Source organism: Actinia tenebrosa, unplaced genomic scaffold (genome assembly GCF_029948245.1).
Source record: "Actinia tenebrosa isolate PJP-AT-01 unplaced genomic scaffold, QUT_ActTen_1.0 PGA_scaffold0__85_contigs__length_37466705, whole genome shotgun sequence".
Classification (NCBI taxonomy): domain Eukaryota; kingdom Metazoa; phylum Cnidaria; class Anthozoa; order Actiniaria; family Actiniidae; genus Actinia; species Actinia tenebrosa.
The window spans coordinates 32,890,363-32,912,730 of NW_028292569.1; the positions used below are offsets into that span (position 1 = coordinate 32,890,363).

The 22,368-nt window shown below is 39.3% G+C and overlaps 1 protein-coding gene across 2 annotated transcripts in view; it reads left to right on the forward strand.

The window, feature by feature from the left end:
- LOC116291452 (unconventional myosin-XV) overlaps nt 1–22,368 on the forward strand; it is a 40,883-nt gene that overhangs the window by 12,405 nt on the left and 6,110 nt on the right. For both annotated transcript variants that reach the window (XM_089024226.1, XM_089024225.1), the window contains exons 19-46: nt 223–401; nt 916–961; nt 1,044–1,168; nt 1,530–1,647; nt 2,398–2,484; nt 3,028–3,116; nt 3,428–3,521; nt 10,178–10,267; nt 10,438–10,519; nt 10,601–10,734; nt 11,114–11,209; nt 11,308–11,382; nt 11,954–12,114; nt 12,699–12,868; nt 13,923–13,995; nt 14,467–14,667; nt 15,193–17,245; nt 17,790–17,849; nt 18,083–18,158; nt 18,533–18,645; nt 19,038–19,147; nt 19,251–19,338; nt 19,577–19,627; nt 19,711–19,893; nt 20,633–20,817; nt 21,236–21,315; nt 21,638–21,699; nt 22,163–22,232. In XM_089024226.1, the coding sequence (XP_088880352.1) occupies nt 223–401; nt 916–961; nt 1,044–1,168; nt 1,530–1,647; nt 2,398–2,484; nt 3,028–3,116; nt 3,428–3,521; nt 10,178–10,267; nt 10,438–10,519; nt 10,601–10,734; nt 11,114–11,209; nt 11,308–11,382; nt 11,954–12,114; nt 12,699–12,868; nt 13,923–13,995; nt 14,467–14,667; nt 15,193–17,245; nt 17,790–17,849; nt 18,083–18,158; nt 18,533–18,645; nt 19,038–19,147; nt 19,251–19,338; nt 19,577–19,627; nt 19,711–19,893; nt 20,633–20,817; nt 21,236–21,315; nt 21,638–21,699; nt 22,163–22,232 (4,951 nt within the window). The remainder of the gene's footprint in view (nt 1–222; nt 402–915; nt 962–1,043; nt 1,169–1,529; nt 1,648–2,397; nt 2,485–3,027; nt 3,117–3,427; nt 3,522–10,177; nt 10,268–10,437; nt 10,520–10,600; nt 10,735–11,113; nt 11,210–11,307; nt 11,383–11,953; nt 12,115–12,698; nt 12,869–13,922; nt 13,996–14,466; nt 14,668–15,192; nt 17,246–17,789; nt 17,850–18,082; nt 18,159–18,532; nt 18,646–19,037; nt 19,148–19,250; nt 19,339–19,576; nt 19,628–19,710; nt 19,894–20,632; nt 20,818–21,235; nt 21,316–21,637; nt 21,700–22,162; nt 22,233–22,368) is intronic.

Below are 22,368 nucleotides of genomic sequence, written 5' to 3' on the forward strand. Positions count from 1 at the left end.
ACTTATAACAGCAAGGGAAATGAGTGAAGAAGAGAAAACTTTTTTTTTTCATTTTCCAAAACAATATTTCGTGTTATCAATGCCATGAATAAGAGATACCAGAGGTTGGCTTATAACAGGGTGGTGGTGTTATAACTGGAAGAATATTCATGTTGGCAGACTATTAGTCTTTTACCAGGATCTAAACATCTAATTAATATTATCTTGATTCATCTGTTGTAGTTTATCAAGGATCTGATTCCAGATCTGATGGGAAATAAGGAAATGCAGATTGGTGGACTAAAACTGGGCCACAACAGCAGGGTGAATTCTCTCAAGGCTCCTTCTAACAGTGTGCCCAAGAACACTGTTTGTGCCAAGTTCAACGACTCTCTCATTAGATTGGTTGTGGCAATGAAAAAGTAATGAGGACTGAGACATGATGTAGCAATGTCTATTGTTATCATCTCCATCAATATAATCATCACCACGCTCACCACCATGTCATCACCATCACTATCACTAATATCATCAGTATCGTCATCATTACCATCATCACCATCAATATCACCATCACCATCATCACCATCAATATCACCATCATCACTATTACTAACATCATTAGCATAATCATCGCCATCAACATTATCACTATCATCATTATCCCCATCAATATCACCATCATCATCACTATTACTATTGTCGCTAGTATAATCATCGCCATCAACATTATCACTATCATCATTATCCCCATCACCATAAACATAATCATCATCATCATCATCCCCATCACCATCATTATCACCACCATCACCATCAATATTACCATCATCATCATAATCACTTTTATCATCATTGTCATTATCATCATTGCTCTCAACGTCATCATCCTTTGTTTAGTTGGAGAAGTTGATGTCACTGTCATTGTATTTTCAGGTGCAACCCATTCTTCATTCGCTGCATTAAACCCAACCCAGACAAGGTACCACATATAGTACTAATATCCATGGTGTTTGGTCCTCTGTCCATGACATTCAGATACTAATCCATGTTGTTTTGTTTAGGCACCCAGTACCTTCATTAATGAGACAGTTCTCCAACAACTCAGATACTGTGGCGTCCTTGAGACTGTCAAAATACGTAAGAATGGCTACCCAGTGCGTATCGTTTATCAAGACTTTGTCAAAAGGTATGCTCAATTTTCCCTTCCAATGGCCACCAATAGCTCCTTTTCTGTAATTACCACTGTGTTTTATGTCTGAAGACTCATCTGCAGCCTCGATTAAGAGCTAATCATTTGCAAAAGTTAACTGTCATGTAAAGAATGTGCAGCTTGAACAATACCAATGTTTTGAAATCCCACGGTATCTGTGAATACCTGACTTATAAACGAGGCTAAGCGTGTGCAAATGAGTCTGTGGTCTTCAAAACCAGTGGTATGTCCCATCCTACCCTAGAAAGGTCACTACTTGCCTCATCCTTTCTTAGAAAGTTGTCAGTATTTGCCCTACACTATCCCTAACAGGTTTTTTTGTCTCACTGTGTTACAGGTATCGCTGTCTCTCTAATCAGTTAGTACTTTCTGGTGCAACAGCTCAACAGAACTGTGGAATCATCTTGAACTTCATGCAAGCCAACAAAAACAAATATCAGTTTGGTCACAGTAAGGTACGTTCAACTTTGATTCTCCGCATCACATCTTTATCCAATACTACCAAGGTCATCTTCAAATTCTTTTCAAATGTTTTAACTTCTTTGGGAGTCATAGGTAATCATTCATAGTTCCAACTCAGGCAGTAGCGAACCAATCACCGTGCAGCAGTTTTCCCAGTGAAATTGTAATCTTGTCCCACAAACAACTACACAGTATCTGTTTTAAAGAGTACTACAAGGATGACGAGGCAATTTTATTTTATTTTCAAAGGACAGTAAGCTATAGACCGTTTTCTCAAGGTTGCGTGCGCATCCAATCTTGACGGGCCACAAAACTGAAAAACGCAAATTTAATAAAATTGAGAAGCCAGTTTCATATTTAAAGAGGAGAATAATCGACTTTATGAATTCTTATCGAAAAATCTCATGGGAATGTTTGATAACTCTCATTATAAAGCTCCTGTTCTGGTATCGTGGCCCGTCAAGTTCCTTAAATTTGAATGAGAGCACAACCATGAGAAAACGGTCTGTTGAAACAATTTATCAGTTTTCCAGCGATCAGAGTTTTGAATTTTGAAATGTTCTAGCTGATTTGTTAAGCTTGTGGGACATAGCAACGGTAACTAAGGACAGTCGAAACAATGAATGGCGTTGATTAGCTAACAAAGGAACTATGAAAAGGATTCTAGTAGTATTACGATGTGATAAGGAAGAATTGCACGAGGGTTAAAGGCTTTGACTAAAAGAATATGTTGTTGTTTTTAGCTGTTTCTACGAGAAGACTTGGAAAACGAACTGGAAGAAGCTCGAACAGCAAAAAGAATGCGAATGGCTGTACTTCTGCAAGCCAGGGTAAAGATACGATTATGAACACCTTGTGCGCGCCTGTGCGGCGTAACATGTGACAGGGAAGTTGTTCGACCATGGACCCCTGTGACATCACAGTAGTGACATCACATGATCATTACACTCACGTCTTGATTAAGAACTCCTGCCCGCATCTAGATTCCATCATCTACTGACATATCGAAGTTCCTTCTCAACATTATTTTGCATGCCAGGCTAATATCAAAATATACCTGTCTCGCTCGCCTGATGATGCACTAGTTGTGCGAATACTTGGCTAATAAAATTTGTAAATTCACGTGGAAGAAACATAATTATCCAATGTCTATTCTCGCTTACAACCACATTTTGAAGGAATCAGACTTATTCTTGATGGAATGTGTAACAATTGTTTCGTATTGCCATATAAACCTCGCATCCAAGATAATTTTAAAACGAGGTTTGGGGGGGGGGGGGGGGAGGGGAGGGGGAGGGATATTATCACAAAGCCTTCCCGCACATCACGCAGATCTGTGTTAATCATGACATCCATTTTTCTTGTTTGTTTAGATGCGTGGTTATGCTGTTAGTCAACAATATCTGAAAATGAAAAAAGCGACCATCGTGTTACAGAGCCAAACAAGACGATACTTGGCCAGGTTAGAGCAAGCAATCTTGTCGTGAAGGATGGAAAATGAATGCTTTTTCACCTCATCAGCTTCTTTCTTATTTCTTTCAATATAGGTCTCCCACGACAGAGTTTTTTACCCTTCTATTTCCTTCCATGGGCTCCATTCATCGCACTTTATGCAACCCTTCCATTCCTTTCCATTCCTGTGATCCCATTTTTCTTGGTCTTTTCCCTCTCACGCTTATGTTATACAGGATTACAGTTCGTTCATTGGTATTCATATGCCTGGACAACTGAATACAACTAATCTAACTCATTGATGGTGTCTTGATATTCCAGGAAGAAGTACCTCAAGGCCAGGAAGGGATTCATTACGCTACAGGCATTATACAGACTAAAGAGACGACAGAAAATCAAGAGCCGACAACTCAAGGTAACAGACCTCTATACCTACATTAGAAGTAATGTTTGCCCATCTCAGACCACATGTCATTCCCTAGAGTATCATTTCTTTGTTTAACGGTCGCTCATGGGAAGACACATGAATATGGATACAACTCAAACAAAGAATCTTGTCCTTAAGAGAATGACACCTTGTCTAAAATAGCGCAGCGCACTGATTCTAAGAATAGCTTAAAGATTCGGACAAACATTGCATTCTGTTTAACCGCTACGAGGATTATACGAACCGATTTTATTATTATTACTTAAAGTTACAATAATAACCCATGTAAACTAAGATCAACTTAGTTATCAACAAAATTATCTGCTGAAAGTAAACTTGTAAGTTTGTTTGTCCGAATTTCGCCTTTGTCTTCGTTTTTATGACGTCACGGTTGCGCTGCGCTATTGGAAAACAGTACATCCAAGCCGAAAAGGTCTACTGAAACTGGTTTCTTACTCCATAGATTAGTTTTAAAAATATTATTTTGATCAAGATAAACGCAAAAAATACTAAAGAAACGACACCTTTTTTAACAAAATTCCCCTCATTGAGTATCTTGAGCGGTTCGTTTTCCATTCGTCCAGTCATTCATCCACTCGTTTAGTATTCCTTCATTCTCCGAAAGGAAGAGAGCCATAAGAAGCTAGGTTCTATAAATGTTATTCTGTTGCAATATCTAATCAGTAGAAATTAAGATTGTTGATGACGTTACAATTAAGTCAATTGTATGTTTCTTTTTACTGGTATGCCTATGAATTTTTCAAAAGGTGAAAATTCAAAACTTTGTTTTTGTGATTCAAGATCCACTCACAGACTGAGGCACAGTCACTTGCAATAGAGTCACCTATAGACACATGATGTATACTGCCTTTTGAAAAACCTTTGCTGCTGACCGGCTTCACAGGACTTCAACTTGTGCCACGATTCTTAGCATTAAAAAAAATTGCATTTTTTGTTGTTGAAAATTTCGGAATAGAATCACTAGTTATTTATGATAAAATACGAATCACAGGATAAATGTTGCAAATTCGGCGTAAAAGAACGTCTACGTTCCGAACAATCCAGCCAACCGAAGTCCAGTCCATTCCAGCTATGTACGGTTCCGGATTTTCCAAAATTAAAAATCACTCGAAATTCGGGCATTTAGAAGAGGAAAACAAGTTTTAGAAGTTGGGTATGTTTTTGCTATACATTAAGATTATTGATGGCCTTTCAAAAGGTGAAAGTTCAAAACCTTTTTTTTTTGTGATTCAAGATACAGTCACAGACTGATGCCCAGTCACTTGCAATCCATTTCAGTCACTTTCAAATATTAAACATGCAATTTATCTTAATAGCATCTTAATAAGGAAAAATTAGTCGTAAAAATCTTTAACGATCCACAGAGTCACCTATAGACACATGATGTATACAGTACTTTGAAAAACCTTTGCTGCTGACCGGCTTCACAGGACTTCAACTTGTGCCACGATTCTTAGCATTAAAAAAAATTTCCTTTTTCTGTTGTTGAAAATCTCGGAATAGAATCACTAGTTATTTATGATAAAATACGAATCATAGGATAAATGTTGCAAATTCGGCGTAAAAGAATGTCTACGTTCCGAACAATCCAGCTAACCGAAGTCCAGTCCATTCCAGCTATGTACGGTTCCGGATTTTCCAAAATTAAAAATCACTCGAAATTCGGGCATTTAGAAGAGGAAAACAAGTTTTAGAAGTTGGGTATGTTTTTGCTATACATTAAGATTATTGATGGCCTTTCAAAAGGTGAAAGTTCAAAACCTTTTTTTTGTGATTCAAGATACAGTCACAGACTGAGGCCCAGTCACTTGCAATCTATTTCAGTCACTTTCAAATATTAAACATGCAATTTATCTTAATAGCATCTTAATAAGGAAAAATTAGTCGTAAAAATCTTTAACGATCCACAGAGTCACCTATAGACACATGATATATACTGTCTTTTGAAAAACCTTTGTTGCTGAACGGCTTCACAGGACTTCAACCTGTACCACGATTCTTGACATTAAACCTTTTTGCATTTTTTGCAAAATTTTGAAATAGAATCACTAATTATTTATAATAAAATATAGATCATAGCATAAATGTTGCAAATTCGGCGTAAAAGAACGTCTACGTTCCGAACAATCCAGCCAACCGAAGTCCGGTCCATTCCAGCTATGTACGGTTCCGGATTTTCCAAAATTAAAAATCACTCGAAATTCGGGCATTTAGAAGAGGAAAACAAGTTTTAGAAGTCGGGCATGTTTTTGGTATACATTATGATTAACCATGGCCTTTCAAAAGGTGAAAATTCAAAACTTTTTTTTGTGACTCAAGATACAGTCACAGACTGAGGCCCAGTCACTTGCAATCCATTTCAGTCACTTTCAAATATTAAACATGCAATTTATCTTAATAGCATCTTAATAAGGAAAAATTGGTCGTAAAAATCTTTAACGATCCACAGAGTCACCTATAGACACATGATGTATACAGTACTTTGAAAAACCTTTTCCGCTGACCGGCTTCACATAACTTCAACCTGTGCCACGATTCTTAATATATGCAAAACTTCGGAATAGAATCACTAGTTATTAATGATAAAATAAAAATCATAGGATAAAAGCTGCAAATTCGGTATTAAAAAAACGTGTACGTTCCGTACGATCCAGCCAACCGAAGTCCAGTCCATTCCAGCTATGTACGGTTCCGAATTTTCCAAAATTAAAAATCACTCGAAATTCGGGCATTTAGAAGAGGAAAACAAGTTTTAGAAGTTGGGCATGTTTTTGGTATACATTAAGATTAACCATGGCCTTTCAAAAGGTGAAAGTTCAAAACTTTTTTTTTGTGATTCAAGATACAGTCACTGAGGCCCAGTCACTTGCAATCTATTTCAGTCACATCCAAATAACATGCAATTTATCTTAATAGCATCTTAATAAGGAAAATTAGTTGTAAAAATCTGTAACGATCCACAGAGTCACCTATAGACACATGATGTATACAGTCCTTTGAAAAACCTTTGCCGCTGACCGGCTTCACAGGACTTCAACTTGTGCCACGATTCTTAACATTTATTTTTTTTTTTTGCATTTTTTTTTTTTTTTTTTTTGTTGCAAAATTTTGAAATAGAATCACTAGTTATTTATAATGAAATATAGATCATAGCAAAAATGTTACAAATTCGGCGTAATAAAACGTATACGTTCCGTACGATCCAGCTAACCGAAGTCCAGTCCATTCCATCTATGTACGGTTCCGGATTTTCCAAAATTAAAAAAACACTCAAAATTCGGGCATTTATAAGAGGAAAACAAGTTTTAAAAGTTGGGCATGTTTTTACTATACATTAAGATTATCCATGGCCTTTCATAAGGTAGAAAATTCAAAACGTTTTACTGGGTTGCCTGTGGCAGATTAGTCGTAAAATGCCTTTTTTGTAGTCTCAGTTCTCTCGAAATGTGCATTCTTGCGCAAGAGTACCCATATATGGATTTGAATGACGTGTTCAGAAGTGTTTGAAGTAATATAATTGAGCAGTAAAAGAAGATTCCTAGGATTGTAATTCAGATATTTATTAGTATTAATACAGCTACTCAGTCGGCAGTATTCTGACTTCAATCGCGCGGGTTAGTAGAGCCTAAAGGAAAATACGGCTTTCAGTCTTTAGTTAATCTAGAAACCATATACATAAATATATCGTGAAATACTACGCCGTAATAGAGCTGGTAACTTTGGCCGTGAATACTTTTCGCTAAGTTTTGAATCCTTTTACTAACCGAGTTTCACAGTAAAAACTTCCACATTCCACTTCACTGGTTAAAAGATATACAAAAGCGGTACTTTTTATTAAAATAAAACACATTAAAAATTTGTACACTTTTAAATAAAATATAAAAGAAAAAATAAGTGCTAGCAAGTTCTGAACACGTTTCCACACGTATCCGGAAATTTCATGATCCGCCCTGATACACGCTAGTACCTAGTCCCTTTGACGGATAGTTTTTCTTATTGAGCATGCGCAAAATCGTGTTTACGTCATCGTATTCGAAAATTTGCGGATACGACCGTCCACACGTATCCGTATTCGGAGCATATTCGAAAATTTCCACTCTGGAGACCGTTTTCGAAAATTTCCGGATACGGATACAAAAATTTCTCGACACGTATGAACGTGGCCTAAGTATGGAGGGTTTTCATGTGACGTCAAGCTTTATGACGTCAAGTCGTCATGCATCATACAGATATTAGTAAAACTATGAAGTTTTGTGAATTACGCATATAATTCATGCATTCTCTGGATCATGGACAATCTTCACCAAAATTTACAACTCATTTTTCTGCTCAAACGAAAAAAAATTTTATTTTTTCAATAGAATGACGTAACAGTGAAAAAAATCTCAACTTTTCGATTGCACGTTACGTCATCGCGGCCTCTCAGGGTGCATTTAACAAAAGATTTCTCATTAGCATCCATTGTTAACGGCACCACAATAGCCGCCATGCTTTTGTCTTTTAACTATCTCGGGAATGCTTGCAATTATCAATATAATGACAAATAATAAAGAATGTCATACGCGTAATAATTTTTGTCTCCCCGATTAGTAGGGCACTTGTGCCCGGCTAGAAGAAATAGAGACATTAATAAAGTTATTATTATATTATTATTATAGTAATAATGTTTGATAATCAGATGACACTATTTTTCTGTCCGTCACGCATGCGTGGATCAAGAGATGACGGAAATATCTCAGTCGCAATCACCGTAATAGACATATGATTAATGATATTGGTATGAACCAGAAAAAAAAGCTTTAAAATAAAATTAAAAAAACACGTTTTTATCCCCACAGTTCAATTATTTAATCCTCATTACATTGAAATGGGAATGATCCATGTGTTAAATCATTATTATGTATAGAAAGTTTGCATGAGTAGAGCAACAATATCACATAATTGACAGCCGATTTGTTATAATATTCTATCTTGTCGTAAGACTACTATACTGCGAATTCTCTTGTTATGACTGCTTATTTTGACAGCTTAAAGCTTTAGCCTTTAGGATTTGTATGGTTCTATTTTGGGTAATAATTCATCCCTGAAATATAACAGTTTGAATGGAGGATTTCACAGCACGATTCTTGAATGGTATTGAAGTAAGTTGAAAGAATGATAATAACAATACTTTTTTTTATATCATATCTATTATTTTGCGAGTGAGGTTTGGTGGATTTCGCGTACTCCTTCATAAGCCTATCTATTTTCTCTCCTACAACGTTCGATAAAACTTTGCTGTTAACGATTTGCAAGCAAAAAATCTCTCAATTTATTTGTCGACCAAAAATATTGACTCGGAGATTTCATCCAAGCTGCGCTAATGGTTATTGGCCGATTAGAGTCTTCGGTACGTTGTATTCATACAAATGTATTCATTTATATCCAATAGATTTATGTATACTTTGGTACAAATATTTCCTGTGTTTTCATACTCGTCAGATTATTGCATAATATAGTATAAAATATATAACATATAAAATCATTTAAGGTGTTTAAAATATGTTCAATGTTGAAATCATTCATGTGAATAACATAATACATTCTTTTATTTAACTTTAAATCTTCTGTTTTTAGCTCATAAAAGACTTGTGAGGCACGTTTCGATACTTAAGATTACTTCTGATCGTATCTTTTGCTCTCTTAATGGCGTATTAAGGTCTTAATCGAAAATTGAACTCTATTCAACTAGAATGCTTGCAATATTCATTCGATTATGATAACGATAAATTGATCTAACTATTTTAGTGTATTATTTATATTACACGTGTATTTTTGTTAGTTATTTTGCTATTTCCTTCTCGTATTTTCCGTAATTCCTACCCATGCACGTCACCTTGAATCCGTTCACGCACAATATTTTTCTAGGAACCTCAGTCTTTGGATATTAATTCTTATTGTTTCTTCAATACTTATCATTGTTATTGCAAGTTCGTACTATTTCTGTACATATATTTCTTAATCTAAAAATTTTTCGACTGAAAAGCAACAACGATAACATTCGATAATCTCTTAATACAGGTAATGTTGCTTAATCATTAATATTAGTATTCCTATCGTAAATCAGAACTTTTTTCAAGTCCGACCTTGAATTCATTATTGTCTGGGATTTTATTCACTCGATTTTTTGATGTTTGTTCTTTATCTGTTTGGTTCAGTTTTTCTAGTCTGATTTTTTCCGGCAGTAATTATTTAAAGAATGTTTTTATACTGTAAACATTAATATCTTTTCAACACCAGCTTTATTCAATAACAGCGTATGATAAAAAAGTATTCTTAAGTCATATCCATTAACTAAGCTTAAGTTAGAGTGCAAACAATTAATCCGTGAAACACTAATAACTAAAGAGTAGAAAATAGTGCTAGTTAAACAATAGAAAACAATGGAATTTGCATGACATTGTGCTATTTAGTATTACTAAAGTTTCACGGTTATATTGTTTGCACTCTACACCTTCTTCTGAGTATGTTTAGTATACTCTCTTTGTTACAGTTGTATTAGGTCGTATTCACACAATATTTTTTGATTAGCCTGCTGCTGAAAGAACAATTCAAAGTTTTTTAATACTTTTTAAATATTTTAGCCCCAGAATGTCAAGACAGACGATCAGCTTGAGACCGTTACCAAGGAAGAACAAACTGCTGAAGCACAGAGGGCTTCCTTGGAGGCCAAGGTACGAACTAGACATGACGTAAAAAACCTCCCCATACCTACCCCTGTTAGTAATATGCTGAAGCCCAGAGGGCTTCCTTGGAGGCCAATGTACTATACACAATAGACATGACGTAACAAACCTCCCCATACTTACCCCTGTTAGTAATATTATTTGTACTTTGGTTTAAGGAATGGGAAAAACAAGCTATGGTGGACCCGAGTCACTTAGAAATCCCAGCAGAATTAGCAATGGTTTACTCTCAACTACAAGGTAAGGATATTACTGGGATCCCTATGTAATTTCCCCTACACTTCGTGGAATTAATGTATTTACTTTTCACGCTTGTTGAAGGTTGGCAGGTCCCGTATCACGAGTCTATTGGCCTTGCCAACAGTGATGTCGTTCATTTTACGTGTCCATCGGGCGAACTTCCAAGTGCTATCGATAAATACTTGTTCTCCAAATACGCCCAAGAAAACTTCCAAGTAAGTCTGAGGTTTTCTTTGAGCGGGTTACCTGTGGTTTGGGACAGAGTCCCTCTCAACTCCGGAGCCTTGTCAAGAATGGGTCGTTGAGCATGCGCAATAAGAATGAAAAGGCTCTAGGGTCAAGAATAGAACATTAGAGACCTTTAGCATCAGGTTTACCGCTAACCGCTAGGAATGAGGCTCAGAAACGCCCGCAAACACGGGAAAAAAATGGGCACCAATGAAATTCAATATGACGGCTTTTCCAGCAACTACTTCGTTATGACGCCGTGCTAAATGTCGAACGTTTGTAAACGCCTCTATCGTCTATGTCTCTATCGTTAGAGGAAGTGAGCAAGAGAACGAGGTGTTCTAACATTTGTTGTTCATTTTAAAGGACCATAAGTTTCGCGTCAGCAGAAGTCTCATTAGTAACAGCCTGTTGAAACTCAAGTATTCAGACGCTATTGAGGCAGTTGAGATATTCAAGCTGGTAAGTTTTTCTCCCAGTAAGGGCTGAGTTAATGGGTCAGTATTGTTAAGTGTTTGTTTTCAATAGTATTGACTGAGATAGATGTCGTTTGGTTGTAGATAATGCGCTTTATGGAAGACAGTACGCTGACAGAAGCTCGTCGACTCGTACTGGGAAACTATATTGTACAAAAGGTAACAAAATATGCAATGATGATCGATATGATGTATGAATGTAATGGTGATGGTGATGGTGATGGTGGTGGTGATGGTGATGGTGATGGTGATGGTGATGGTGATGACGATGGTGGTGGTGATGGTGATGGTGATGGTGATGGTGATGGTGGTGGCGATGGTGATGGTGATGACGATGATGATGGTGATGGTGATGACGATGGTGGTGGTGATGGTGATGGTGATGGTGATGGTGAAGGTGATGGTGATGGTGATGGTGATGGTGATGGTGATGGTGGTGGTGATGGTGATGATGGTGATGGTGGTGGTGGTGATGGTGGGGGTGATGACGATGGGGATGGTGATGGTGGTGGTGATGGTGATGGTGATGATGATCATGATGATGGTGATAATGGTGACGTGATGGTGATGATGATGATAGTGACGTGATGATGATAGTGATGTTGATGATGATATTGATGTTGATTATGATACACCATGATAATGATGTTAATGATGTGTAAAGACACAGGGATCACGGTGGTCATAATGAATACTCAGTATTTTTAACTATTTCTTGCTGTTCGGTTAGGGAATATTCAATCCTCACTTGCGGGACGAGATCTTCTGTCAGCTTTGTAACCAAACATGGGGTAATCCAGTCGAAGCCCAGTGTGACAAGGCCTGGTTACTGTTAACTCTGTGTCTCTGCTGCTTCAGACCTTCTGACAGTCTGTACAACTATCTGCTCAAGTAAGTCCTCTCTACTAACAACAGCATTAGAGGTATTCGATATACTTACGTAGCCGTGCACAAGCCGTACCGTGTCTTAACCTAGCCGTTTTGGTTGGATAAATTAGAGGAAGCCATTTCAATGTTACGTCATGTCGTACCATGTACGTGCTATAAGTCAATGCAGTACGTTTCCCACTCATACGATAACCATTCTTATGGAAAGCCATTTCAATGTTATGGCATGGCGTACCATGTACGTGCTGTAAGTCAGTACCGCACGCTTACCACTCATGCGATAACCATTCTTATGGGAAGCCATTTCAACGTTACGGCATGTCGTACAGTGTACATGCTTTAACCGTACGTTTCCCACCCACACGATAACAATTCTTATGGGAAGCCATTTCAATGTTACGGCATGTCGTACCATGTACGTGTTGTAAGTCAGCACCGTACGCTTATTAATCATACGATAACAATTCTTATGGTAAGCCATTTCACTGTTACGGCATGTCGTGCTGCAAGTCCATTCAGTACGTTTCCCATTCATACGATAACCGCTCTCACAGTATCACTGATCTTCTATGATGAATCTATTGAAGGTTCTGTTCTGATCAAGCATATAACGGCTACAAAGAATTTTGTCAGCATAAACTTTTATGTTGGAAAGGAAGAAATCGACCAATACCCCGTGCCCTCCCCCCTTCAGCGTTAGAATGGGAGGCAGCTAAGAAGAAAGCTTCCATAGCCGTAAAGTGTGAGCTTGTGGACGGTAAGTGATGATGTCTACACTTATTTCAATAAAGTTAGTCAACAAAAACCTAGAAAGCTGAGATCACTGAGCATCATGGGAAACTTTTCATATCAAAAAGGCATATATATACAAAGCTTTATTAATACAAACTGCAGCTCGATGATGCTCAGAAGAGGTGAGACTGTAACTTGTAAAAGATTCGCAAGTCCATGAACAGTTATCAAGCGGTTGATCGTGTAAAATGAATCTACCCATAATCCTGGTCGGCCTCAGCTTTATAGCTTTTCAGGTGACTAACTTTATTGAAATAAGTGTATACACTGAATCAAAATATGACGACCAATTTGAAGAACTATTGTTCTGCTCCAAATAGCGACTGGCTAGCCTCTCATACATAAAACGCTTTTATGTTTCCACGTAAACAAGAGGCTGATCAGTCACTTGTCAATGCAGAACAATAGTTATTTGAATTGGTCGCCATATTTCGATTTGATGTATTAATGTAAAGTTAAACCAAGGATATGTGGGTGTACTGAGTCCTTTGTAAACGATACTGGTGCACGCTTGTACAGGTGCTGACACACGGTGCAACTTTGCACGCAACATTGCAAGCAACAAATTTGAATCGGGGTGACACACATTGCAATAAAATCATGCAACATCGCTTGTGTCAGCCTGATATGTTAAGATGTATGGTCAGAAGATATAAATTTGGTGCAAGCTGATTGGCTGGAAATTTCAAAATGTTGCAGGTAATGTTGCAGCCATGTTCACATGATGAAATTTGTTGCGCGCAATGTTGCAAGATTCAACTTCAGATTTGTTGTATGCAACACGTTAAGGGTAAACACACGGTGCAACAGTCCGGTTTCGTGCAATGTTGCATGCAATGTTGCACCGTGTGTCAGCACCTTACCTCTCTCTCTCCATCGTTAGCGTTGTGTTCCGATTCAAAGGAGTCAAAGTTAAAGCAACAAGAATATGACGATTAGAATATTGTATGTTTGATACTTGTCTTTGTTCCTCTTGTCCAGTCCATAATCTACATTTTCTTGTTCATTTTCTATTGAAGGAGAAAAGCGAATGGTTGAAGTGAAGTCTTGCACAACGGGGGAACAGCTTGCGACTACTCTATTGAAAGACAGGTATGTTGTTGTCAAATCTTGCCTAAAACCTCTGGGGTCTCAGGTTTGATTCCTGGACTCGGCATTACATGTGAGTAGAGTTTGTTAGGTCTCTCCCGTCATTCGAGGTTTTTTAATTGATATTAGTAATCGTTATTTATCATTATTTATTCATATTTTATTATTATTTTTTTTCCATATTTTATTTTGATTATTAGTTATTAGTTATTATTTTAGTATATTAATCTGTTGATATTTATTTATTATTTTTTCATATTTTATTTTTATTTTTTTTTCATATTTTATTTTGATTATTAGTTATTAGCTATTATTTTATATTAATCTGTTGATATTTATTTATTATTTTTTCATATTTTATATATTTTTTATCGATATTAGTAATCGTTATTTATACATTATTTATTCATATTTTATTTTAATTATTAATTATTAGTTATTATTTTAGTATATTAATCTGTTGTCTGGTTTCAGGGGAGTGCAAGACCCACACGGATGGACTGTGGATGTCTATGATCCTGATTGTCACTTTTCTTTGTCTGGACATAATTACGTAATGGATGTTCTGACTGAACAAGAATATCCTCCATCATTCCCCGCGGGGATATCACCGGCACTTATAACACTAAGACCTGCTAACAAGATGACTGAACAAAGAAAAAGAACCTTGTCTGAGTAAGAACTTATCATTTTAGATCGTTTTAGTGGTCGATTGTCTTTGTTATATGGTCACGTCCAGGGGCGGATCCAGGAATTTGTTCAGGGAGGGGTGCTGCGCATAAAATTAACTCAGGGAGGGGTGCACCCCTTAGAATCAAAAGGAAAAGCCAGTATTTGTTATCCTCGAAGTAGGGGCACAAAATCGAACCTGGGAGGGGGGGGGGGGGGGTGCGCACCCCCTGCACCCCCTACCGGGATCCGTCCCTGACGTGGTCTGTAGTTTGATGTGTTAGACCAACCTTGTTCACTTTTTCACATAGGCCCTTTCACTTGCAAAGCATATTTTTACCCAGCAGCCTCGACTGAGTGCTTTTTGAGCCACTGTAATGAAGTGAATGTTAGTTAACATCTTTATGGAAATGTTAAATCGTGGAGCAAGTGTTCATTAAGATTTTTAAATTGTTGTCTTAACGTTTATTTATTAGTTTGCTCGTTTTTTGTTTATTTATTCATTCATTCATCTTTTATTTTCTGCTTCAGTTTACATCGTCCTCATTCCAAGAGAGCCAAGGTAGCTGAGATCGCGCACAAGTTTTCCTTCTCTGAGCGTCCTACTGGTACCCCTGCGGCTCCCCCTGCTCCACCAGCACCACCAGCACCACCAGCACCAGGTCTACGTGAGGACGCGTTAAGTGCAGCAACGTCCTCCAGAATATCCATGTCATCAACATACCACGCACCAACAGAAGACAGGCTAGTCGCACAAACTGTAATGCGTACCAAAACCGATGGTATTACGTCCGTTGATGGACCTGTGAATGGAGTCATACCTGCCGCACCACCACTCCCTGGGAGAGGATTTGGTGCCCCACCTCCCCCTCCCCCACCTCCACCTCCAATTGTACCGCCTACTAACACATTGATAATAAGAAAACGCACCGACTCGAAAGACAAGAAGAAGCAGAAGCCTGATAGTGGACCACAGGTGTCTATGGCCGAGGTAATGGCTAAAGCCAAAAGGATGAGCGAAGCACGAAGTCGTGCGATGTCCTCTTTGTCAAACGAGGACGCGAAGAAGGAAACTCCTGGAGGTGATCCTTTTGAAGCTGCTGTTATGTTACGAGGCAACCTTAAGAGGGTCCAGAAAAACATCCCTGTAAAAAAAGAAGAAGATACTGATAATGAACTAAAGCGAGCTATGCAGGCCAAGGCAAATAGAGCGAGTCGCCTGTGGCAAGACAGCGACAACTCTTTTGATAACATACGAACTAAAACCGACCGGTCTCCGAACGAGAAAAACAGACAGTCGTTTGTTTACGGGTCAACACGATCATCTACGAGCAGTTACAGCACTGATAATGATAATCCTGTCACTATCGATGTTGATAATGCTAGTAGTTCATCTGGGAATTCATCAAAGAAGAATAGCATCCAAAGGAACGGATCTCTTCATGGAGACCAAGATGTCAATGATTTTGTTGACAGCTTGTTTGATCCTGTCTTGTCTAATAACATTGATGATCTAACTGACGAGAAGTCAGTAGCGAGGGCCATCAAGGGCGGAGGCGGAATGAACCAGCCTGGGGCTACCTCACAACCAACCTACACTACTAACGCAGGCTCATCCGACCCTTCAACCGTATCCATGACAACACCAATAGGAGTGAATGGAACTGTTTATGTACCAATGTCACCGGTTGCTAATGGTTACTCGGGAATGAATGGGTATTCAGGCGTAGGCATGAGTCCTGCTTTTATGCCTGTGATGTCTAATGGACCGATGATGGCAGGGTACGCAAGTCCTACCCCTGACGTGTTATCGCTGGCGGCTCAACAACAGATCCTTATCGACCACCTTCTCTCTCAACAAAGACTGATACAGGAACAACAGAAGCAGCTATCACAGAAGTCTAATGAAGAGATGATGAAGATGACACTGCAACATGAAGAACAGTTGAAGACATTACAGGAACAATTGAAGGTGGCTCGAGGGGGTATGCCTAACGGTGCCCCTTCAGGTAGCATCAGTAATCGACCTGTCACGAAGACCAATATGGAGAGTACTCCAGCTCCTAAACCATACTCGAGGATACAGTCCTTTGAAACACCGCCACCTCCGCCTGAGTTCTCAGACAGGGAAGAACACAAGTCACTGCTTAGAACAATACCACCACCTCCAACAGCACATCCTCCTGCACCACCACCACCTCCACCTCTTGAAGAACCTATCGCTCCCTACCCTCCTCCTCCTTTATCACCTCCTCCATTACCTCCCACGACACAAAATAACCGGCTATCAACCTCGTCTGCTGGTGTAGCATCAGCTGTGGCAGCATTAGAGGGAAAGTCACCCACATCTCCAACAAGAGCCACCATCAAATCCATTGAAGTCGTTCAGAACTATTCATCGACGAAGGCTGAGGATCGTGTTGATGCTGGTGAAGCAGAAAAACCTCAGCTTCGATCAATGTTGAGTTCTTCTGTGACGGCTCTAGCACAGCAGGAAAAGAAAAATACCAAGAAATATAACAAAACAAAGGGACCTTATATCTGTGCTGGGCATACTACCTGGAAGATGAGCATCAGGAAAGAGGTAAGACTAGCTGAAACAACAACTGTGTCATAGGAGTAGTAGACTCTCACCTCCGTGGTCTAGGGCTCATTTCTTGGACTTGACGTCACAGGTTTTGAAAGGTTTATTCCAAGAATCTCTGGTTTTCCTCCCTCCACAAAACAGCCCAGAGGTTGTTTTTGGGTTCCATCTATAAGTTAGTCTTGCCCTGACTTAGATCAGCCCAGAGGTTGTTTCAGGGTTTGATCTGTGAGTTAGCCATGCTTTGACTTAGATCAGCCCAGAGGTTGTTTCAGGGTTCTATCTGTGAGTTAGCCGTGCCCTGACTTAGATCAACCCAGAGGTTGTTTCAGGGTTCTATCTGTGAGTTAGCCGTGCCCTGACTTAGATCAGCCCAGAGGTTGTTTCAGGGTTCTATCTGTGAGTTAGCTGTGCCCTGACTTAGATCAGCCCAGAGGTTGTTTCAAGGTATCAATTAAATTTGAAGATTGAAATGTGTTTAAAAACATTTGCAAAAGCAAAACTTTACAACAAAATAGAAAATCTACGTCCTTTATCTTTGCAGCTGTTTTCTCCGAACGAAAAGCTTGACAACAGAATCGAGCAGCGACTCGTCTTTCTCCAGGTACATTGTAGTTTGATTGTGTGCTACCATTGTTAGAGCTAAGTCCTCGCACAAGAAAAGCACTTTCATTTCGTCGTTAGCGTTACGAGTTTACGTTTATAATGGTAATAGTCATTCATATGAGCGTCCAGACGGGTATGATAGAACGTGCTGCTAAATGGTTCCAGTGTCCATGAGGTGGTGATTTTTTTGTGTATTTGAAATTGGTTTTGATGCCATCTCTTTTCCCGCAGATTGTTCGTGATACCTACTCTGATAGCTGTTGTAGGATGATGGCTAGTGATCGCCAGAAAATGAAGACGTTACTTCGTAAGTCAAACAGCATCTCGCGAATATCGCACGAACACGAACATCGCACGAACACGAATTTGGCACGAACACGAATTTGGCACGAACACGAATTTGGCACGAACACGAATTGGCGAAGAAAACGAACAATCGCAGAAACATGAACGTCGGACGAACGCGAATATCACACGAACATCACACACGGACATCACACTTACACGAATAGGCCACGCAGACAAACACGAACCTCGCACGAACATTAACGTTTCAGAAACACAAAAATTACACCCAAAACATAACATGAACCTCGCACGAACACATATTTCTAACGCTTTACATCGTTTTACACGCACTGCGCATTATTCACTCATTTGATGCTTTTTTCTTTTGACCAGAAAAATATGGCATAACTCCAGAACGACCACATTCAAGCATCCCTGTTGAAGAAATTACTATACAAACAGCGAGAGAACTGCCGCTGTACTTCTGCAGATTCTACCTCGCTACGGTAATATAACACTATCATCATTATCATCATCATCATCATTGTCATCATAACCATCGCCATCATCATCATCATCATTCTCATCATCGCCATCACCATCATCATGATTGCCATCATCACCATCATCATTCTCATCATCACCATTGCCATCATCATCATCATCATTATCATCATCACCATCGCCATCACCACCATCATCATTGTCATCACCACCATCGCCATCATCATCATTATCATCATCACCACCACCATCGCCATCATCATCATTATCATCATCGCCATCATCATCATCATCATTATCAACATCATCCATCATCATCATCACCACCATCATCATCGTCATCCATATTATGGTCAACTTCATAACGGTTCTCTTGGTATGTTTGTGGTTTCAGGGTCAAAATGAATTCCCAGACGTGAATTATATTGCTGTTGGTGAGCAGGGCGTGTACCTCGTCAAGAGAGAGAAAATAAGCCATGAACTTCAAATTACCAACAAGATCCTGTAAGTCACTCGTCATTTTTCATTGATAAGAGATCATAATTGCAGCCTTGTGGACGTATCTTATTCTAGATCTAACATGTGTTCCTTTGAATTCTTGCTGCAGTTATGAGGATTTAGAAAAAGTAAGAGTCAGCAAAAACAAGTTAATAATTTCATTGAAGGAAAGCAAGATATCTGTGGTGACAGACAGGGTAAGTACACAGGGATCCCATGCTGTAATATTGTCATATCACAGGGAGCCCATGCTAGTAAGATATCTGTGGTGACAGACAGGGTAGCTACACAGGGATCCCATGCTGTAATTTGTCATAACACAGAGAACCCATGCTAATAAAATAAAATACATAGGTATCAATTATTATTATTATCATTATTATTATTATTATTATTATTGTTATTATTATTGATTATCACAACTTTAATTTCCAGGCGGATGAGATCAAGGTGATAATTGATCCTTATCTCCGACAAATCGAAATGGTAAGTTTTTGATTGCATGACGTTCTGTGGCGTTACTGGTTGTATTTATTACTAACTTATGTTATGGATTGCGTGACTAACAGGAAGCCAAGTACGTCAGAGCCATGTACGATTACGTGACACAGGAAGAAAATATGTTGAACTTCAAAAAGGGTGATGTTATTCAAATCATAGACAAGCCTGACCTCGAAGAAGGATGGTATTTTGGGACCTTCGCGGGACGAAGTGGGTACTTCCCGACCGAATATGTTACCCACATGAAGGAGGTATGTCATTGACGTCACGGTGGTTAATAGACCGTAATGTCATATTGGTTGTATACCATGCAAACACATTTATATCTGGTTGAATCGACTGACATCCAACTTGTACTGACTGACAACAATGTTGATTTTGAAACTCTTTACTGGTCGTCCAGAATCTGGACTCTTTGTCTTACTTTCTCTTTTTCTCGCTTCTATTGTTTCTTTCTTCCTTTCTTGTTTTCGTCCGTCTGCTATTCTGTCTGTCTGTCTGTCCACACCAGTGTGTGGCTGGCGTGAACCCTCACGTCCAATGGCGACATGCTCTATTCAAGCCAAACCGCCATAAGCGACATCTACGCTTCTCACAAGACGTATCTGAACATCACGTACGTATTTCTTGTCTATACTTGCATCTTGCCTGTCATCTTGCTCTTCATACTCTTTACATCGTTAGGCCCTGACTTAACGAGGAAACATGTTTCCCTAAATGTTTCCTAAGGTGGCAAAACTGTCAGGAAACATCGGGAAACAATGTTTCCATGCGTCTTGAGAACATGAAATGTTTCTACCGCACAGCAAAAACATTTTTATGCGTCTTGGAAGCAAAATTTGTTGCACGCAGCAATGTTTCGCATGTGGCTAAACTGGGAAACATCGAGGAAACATGCGCGCGGTAAACATGTTTCCTCGTTTATCCAGAGCCTTAAGCTCTTAGTATCAGGGTACATTGTACTTACCCTCCTCTCATCTCCCCCCACAGGATCCTGCTGTTCCAAAGTCCAATCTAATAAACGCAGCTCCAGTGAGTAGTCCACACTCAGGTGACGAATCATCTCCTGTCATCTCTCGTAAACGTAGCGGTAGTACAAGATCTACGAGGTCTGAATATGGTGGAGGGACCTACTCAATGATGGAATTCGCTATGCATAACTTTAGACATGGACAGTAAGTACACCATAATACGACAGGGAAAAAAACACAGCTAACCCATGTGGACTTTATTTTCAAGAATAGACTTCTTTACCTTGGAGGTTTTACCTTGGAGGTCTTCTCACGCGCGATTTGACTACTTCGACGATACGGCGGCCATCTTGTCAGGGGGCAAAACAAAACAAAGATGACGGAAAATAAGTAAAGTTTCTTGTGTTTGTCTTTCTTTCATGGGTAAAGGTCATCGATGTACCGTCTTAATTCAAAACTGTAACAAAACTTGATTTGTCCCCTGGACGTCCCATAATGCCTTGCGATCCAAGATGAACGGATTGTCGTCGAAGTAGTCCAATCAGAACGCTCAGACGCGGTAACGCAACAGTACTGTCACGGTCACGTTAGGTCACATAAGTCTTGATGTAATGTTTTTCAGGGAGGTGGTTCATCGTCAGCCTGATGGTACAGTCCGTGGTACTCTACGTATAAAAGGCAATTTCAAACAATCAAACAAAGGTAATTAAACCAGAAACAAAACCGTCTTTGTTTTACAAGGGTAGCACTTAACTGAGCCAGTGGCTAACAAACCTGTGGCGCTTGTTCCATGATTGAATTTGGATTTAGGAGTTGATTTTTGTGGTGGGAAGAAAACCGGGGAAAAACTTTCAAAGCACAGGAGAACCAACAAACAACTCTACTCACACACGACACCGAGTTCGCAAATCGAACGAGCGTCGCATTGTTGAGAGGCGAGCTCTCTCACCTCTACGCCTCCGGCATGACACGACATGTGATTCTACTGAGATGACGCGCTAATAGTTTTGTTTTCTGAACGCAGGAAATAACAAAAACGTTGAATGGACGTGGAAAGGGTTGGCTGAACTCGTAAAGTACAGCAAGGTAACGACTATATACATATATATCGCTATGGTTACCATTGAGAGGGACTTCACAAAGGACCTTTTATATGAAGGCTAACACCATAGAGCCAGGGTTTCATTGAAGTTAAAGACCTTGTCTCAGGCCTGCTCTCCCCAGAGACCTTTAGCACGACGTTCTTGCTAGGTACCGCAAACTTCAAACTGCAGTTCGACGTCAGGCGTTTTCCATCAAACTTTCGACATAATTAACAAGGCGTCATAACGAAGTTGTTGTTGGAAGAGCCGCCATATTGAATTTCATTGATGCTGAGTGTTTCTCCGTGTTTCTGGCATGTTTCTGGGCCTGATCCCTAGCCTGATCCCTAGCCTGATCCCGACTTCTAGAACGAGGTTTTTAGTACTATACCAAGACAAACTGAATACAAAAGAACATGGTTGGTATTTAATTTCTCATACTACTTTTCTTCCCCTATGTTTTCCAGGCACCTTTGCAAGCCTCGCTGCTGCGACTAGAAGGTCACCAAAACAAACTCGCCATTGACTGTTTCCAAGGTAACCAATGACTATTATAGCAGAGCACTGTATCATGGCAGTAGAGCAGACACGATTAGACATACGCCAGACCAATCACATTGCGCGAGAATTTATTCCATCCAATCAAATGCCCGGAACACGTCGCGGACATGGT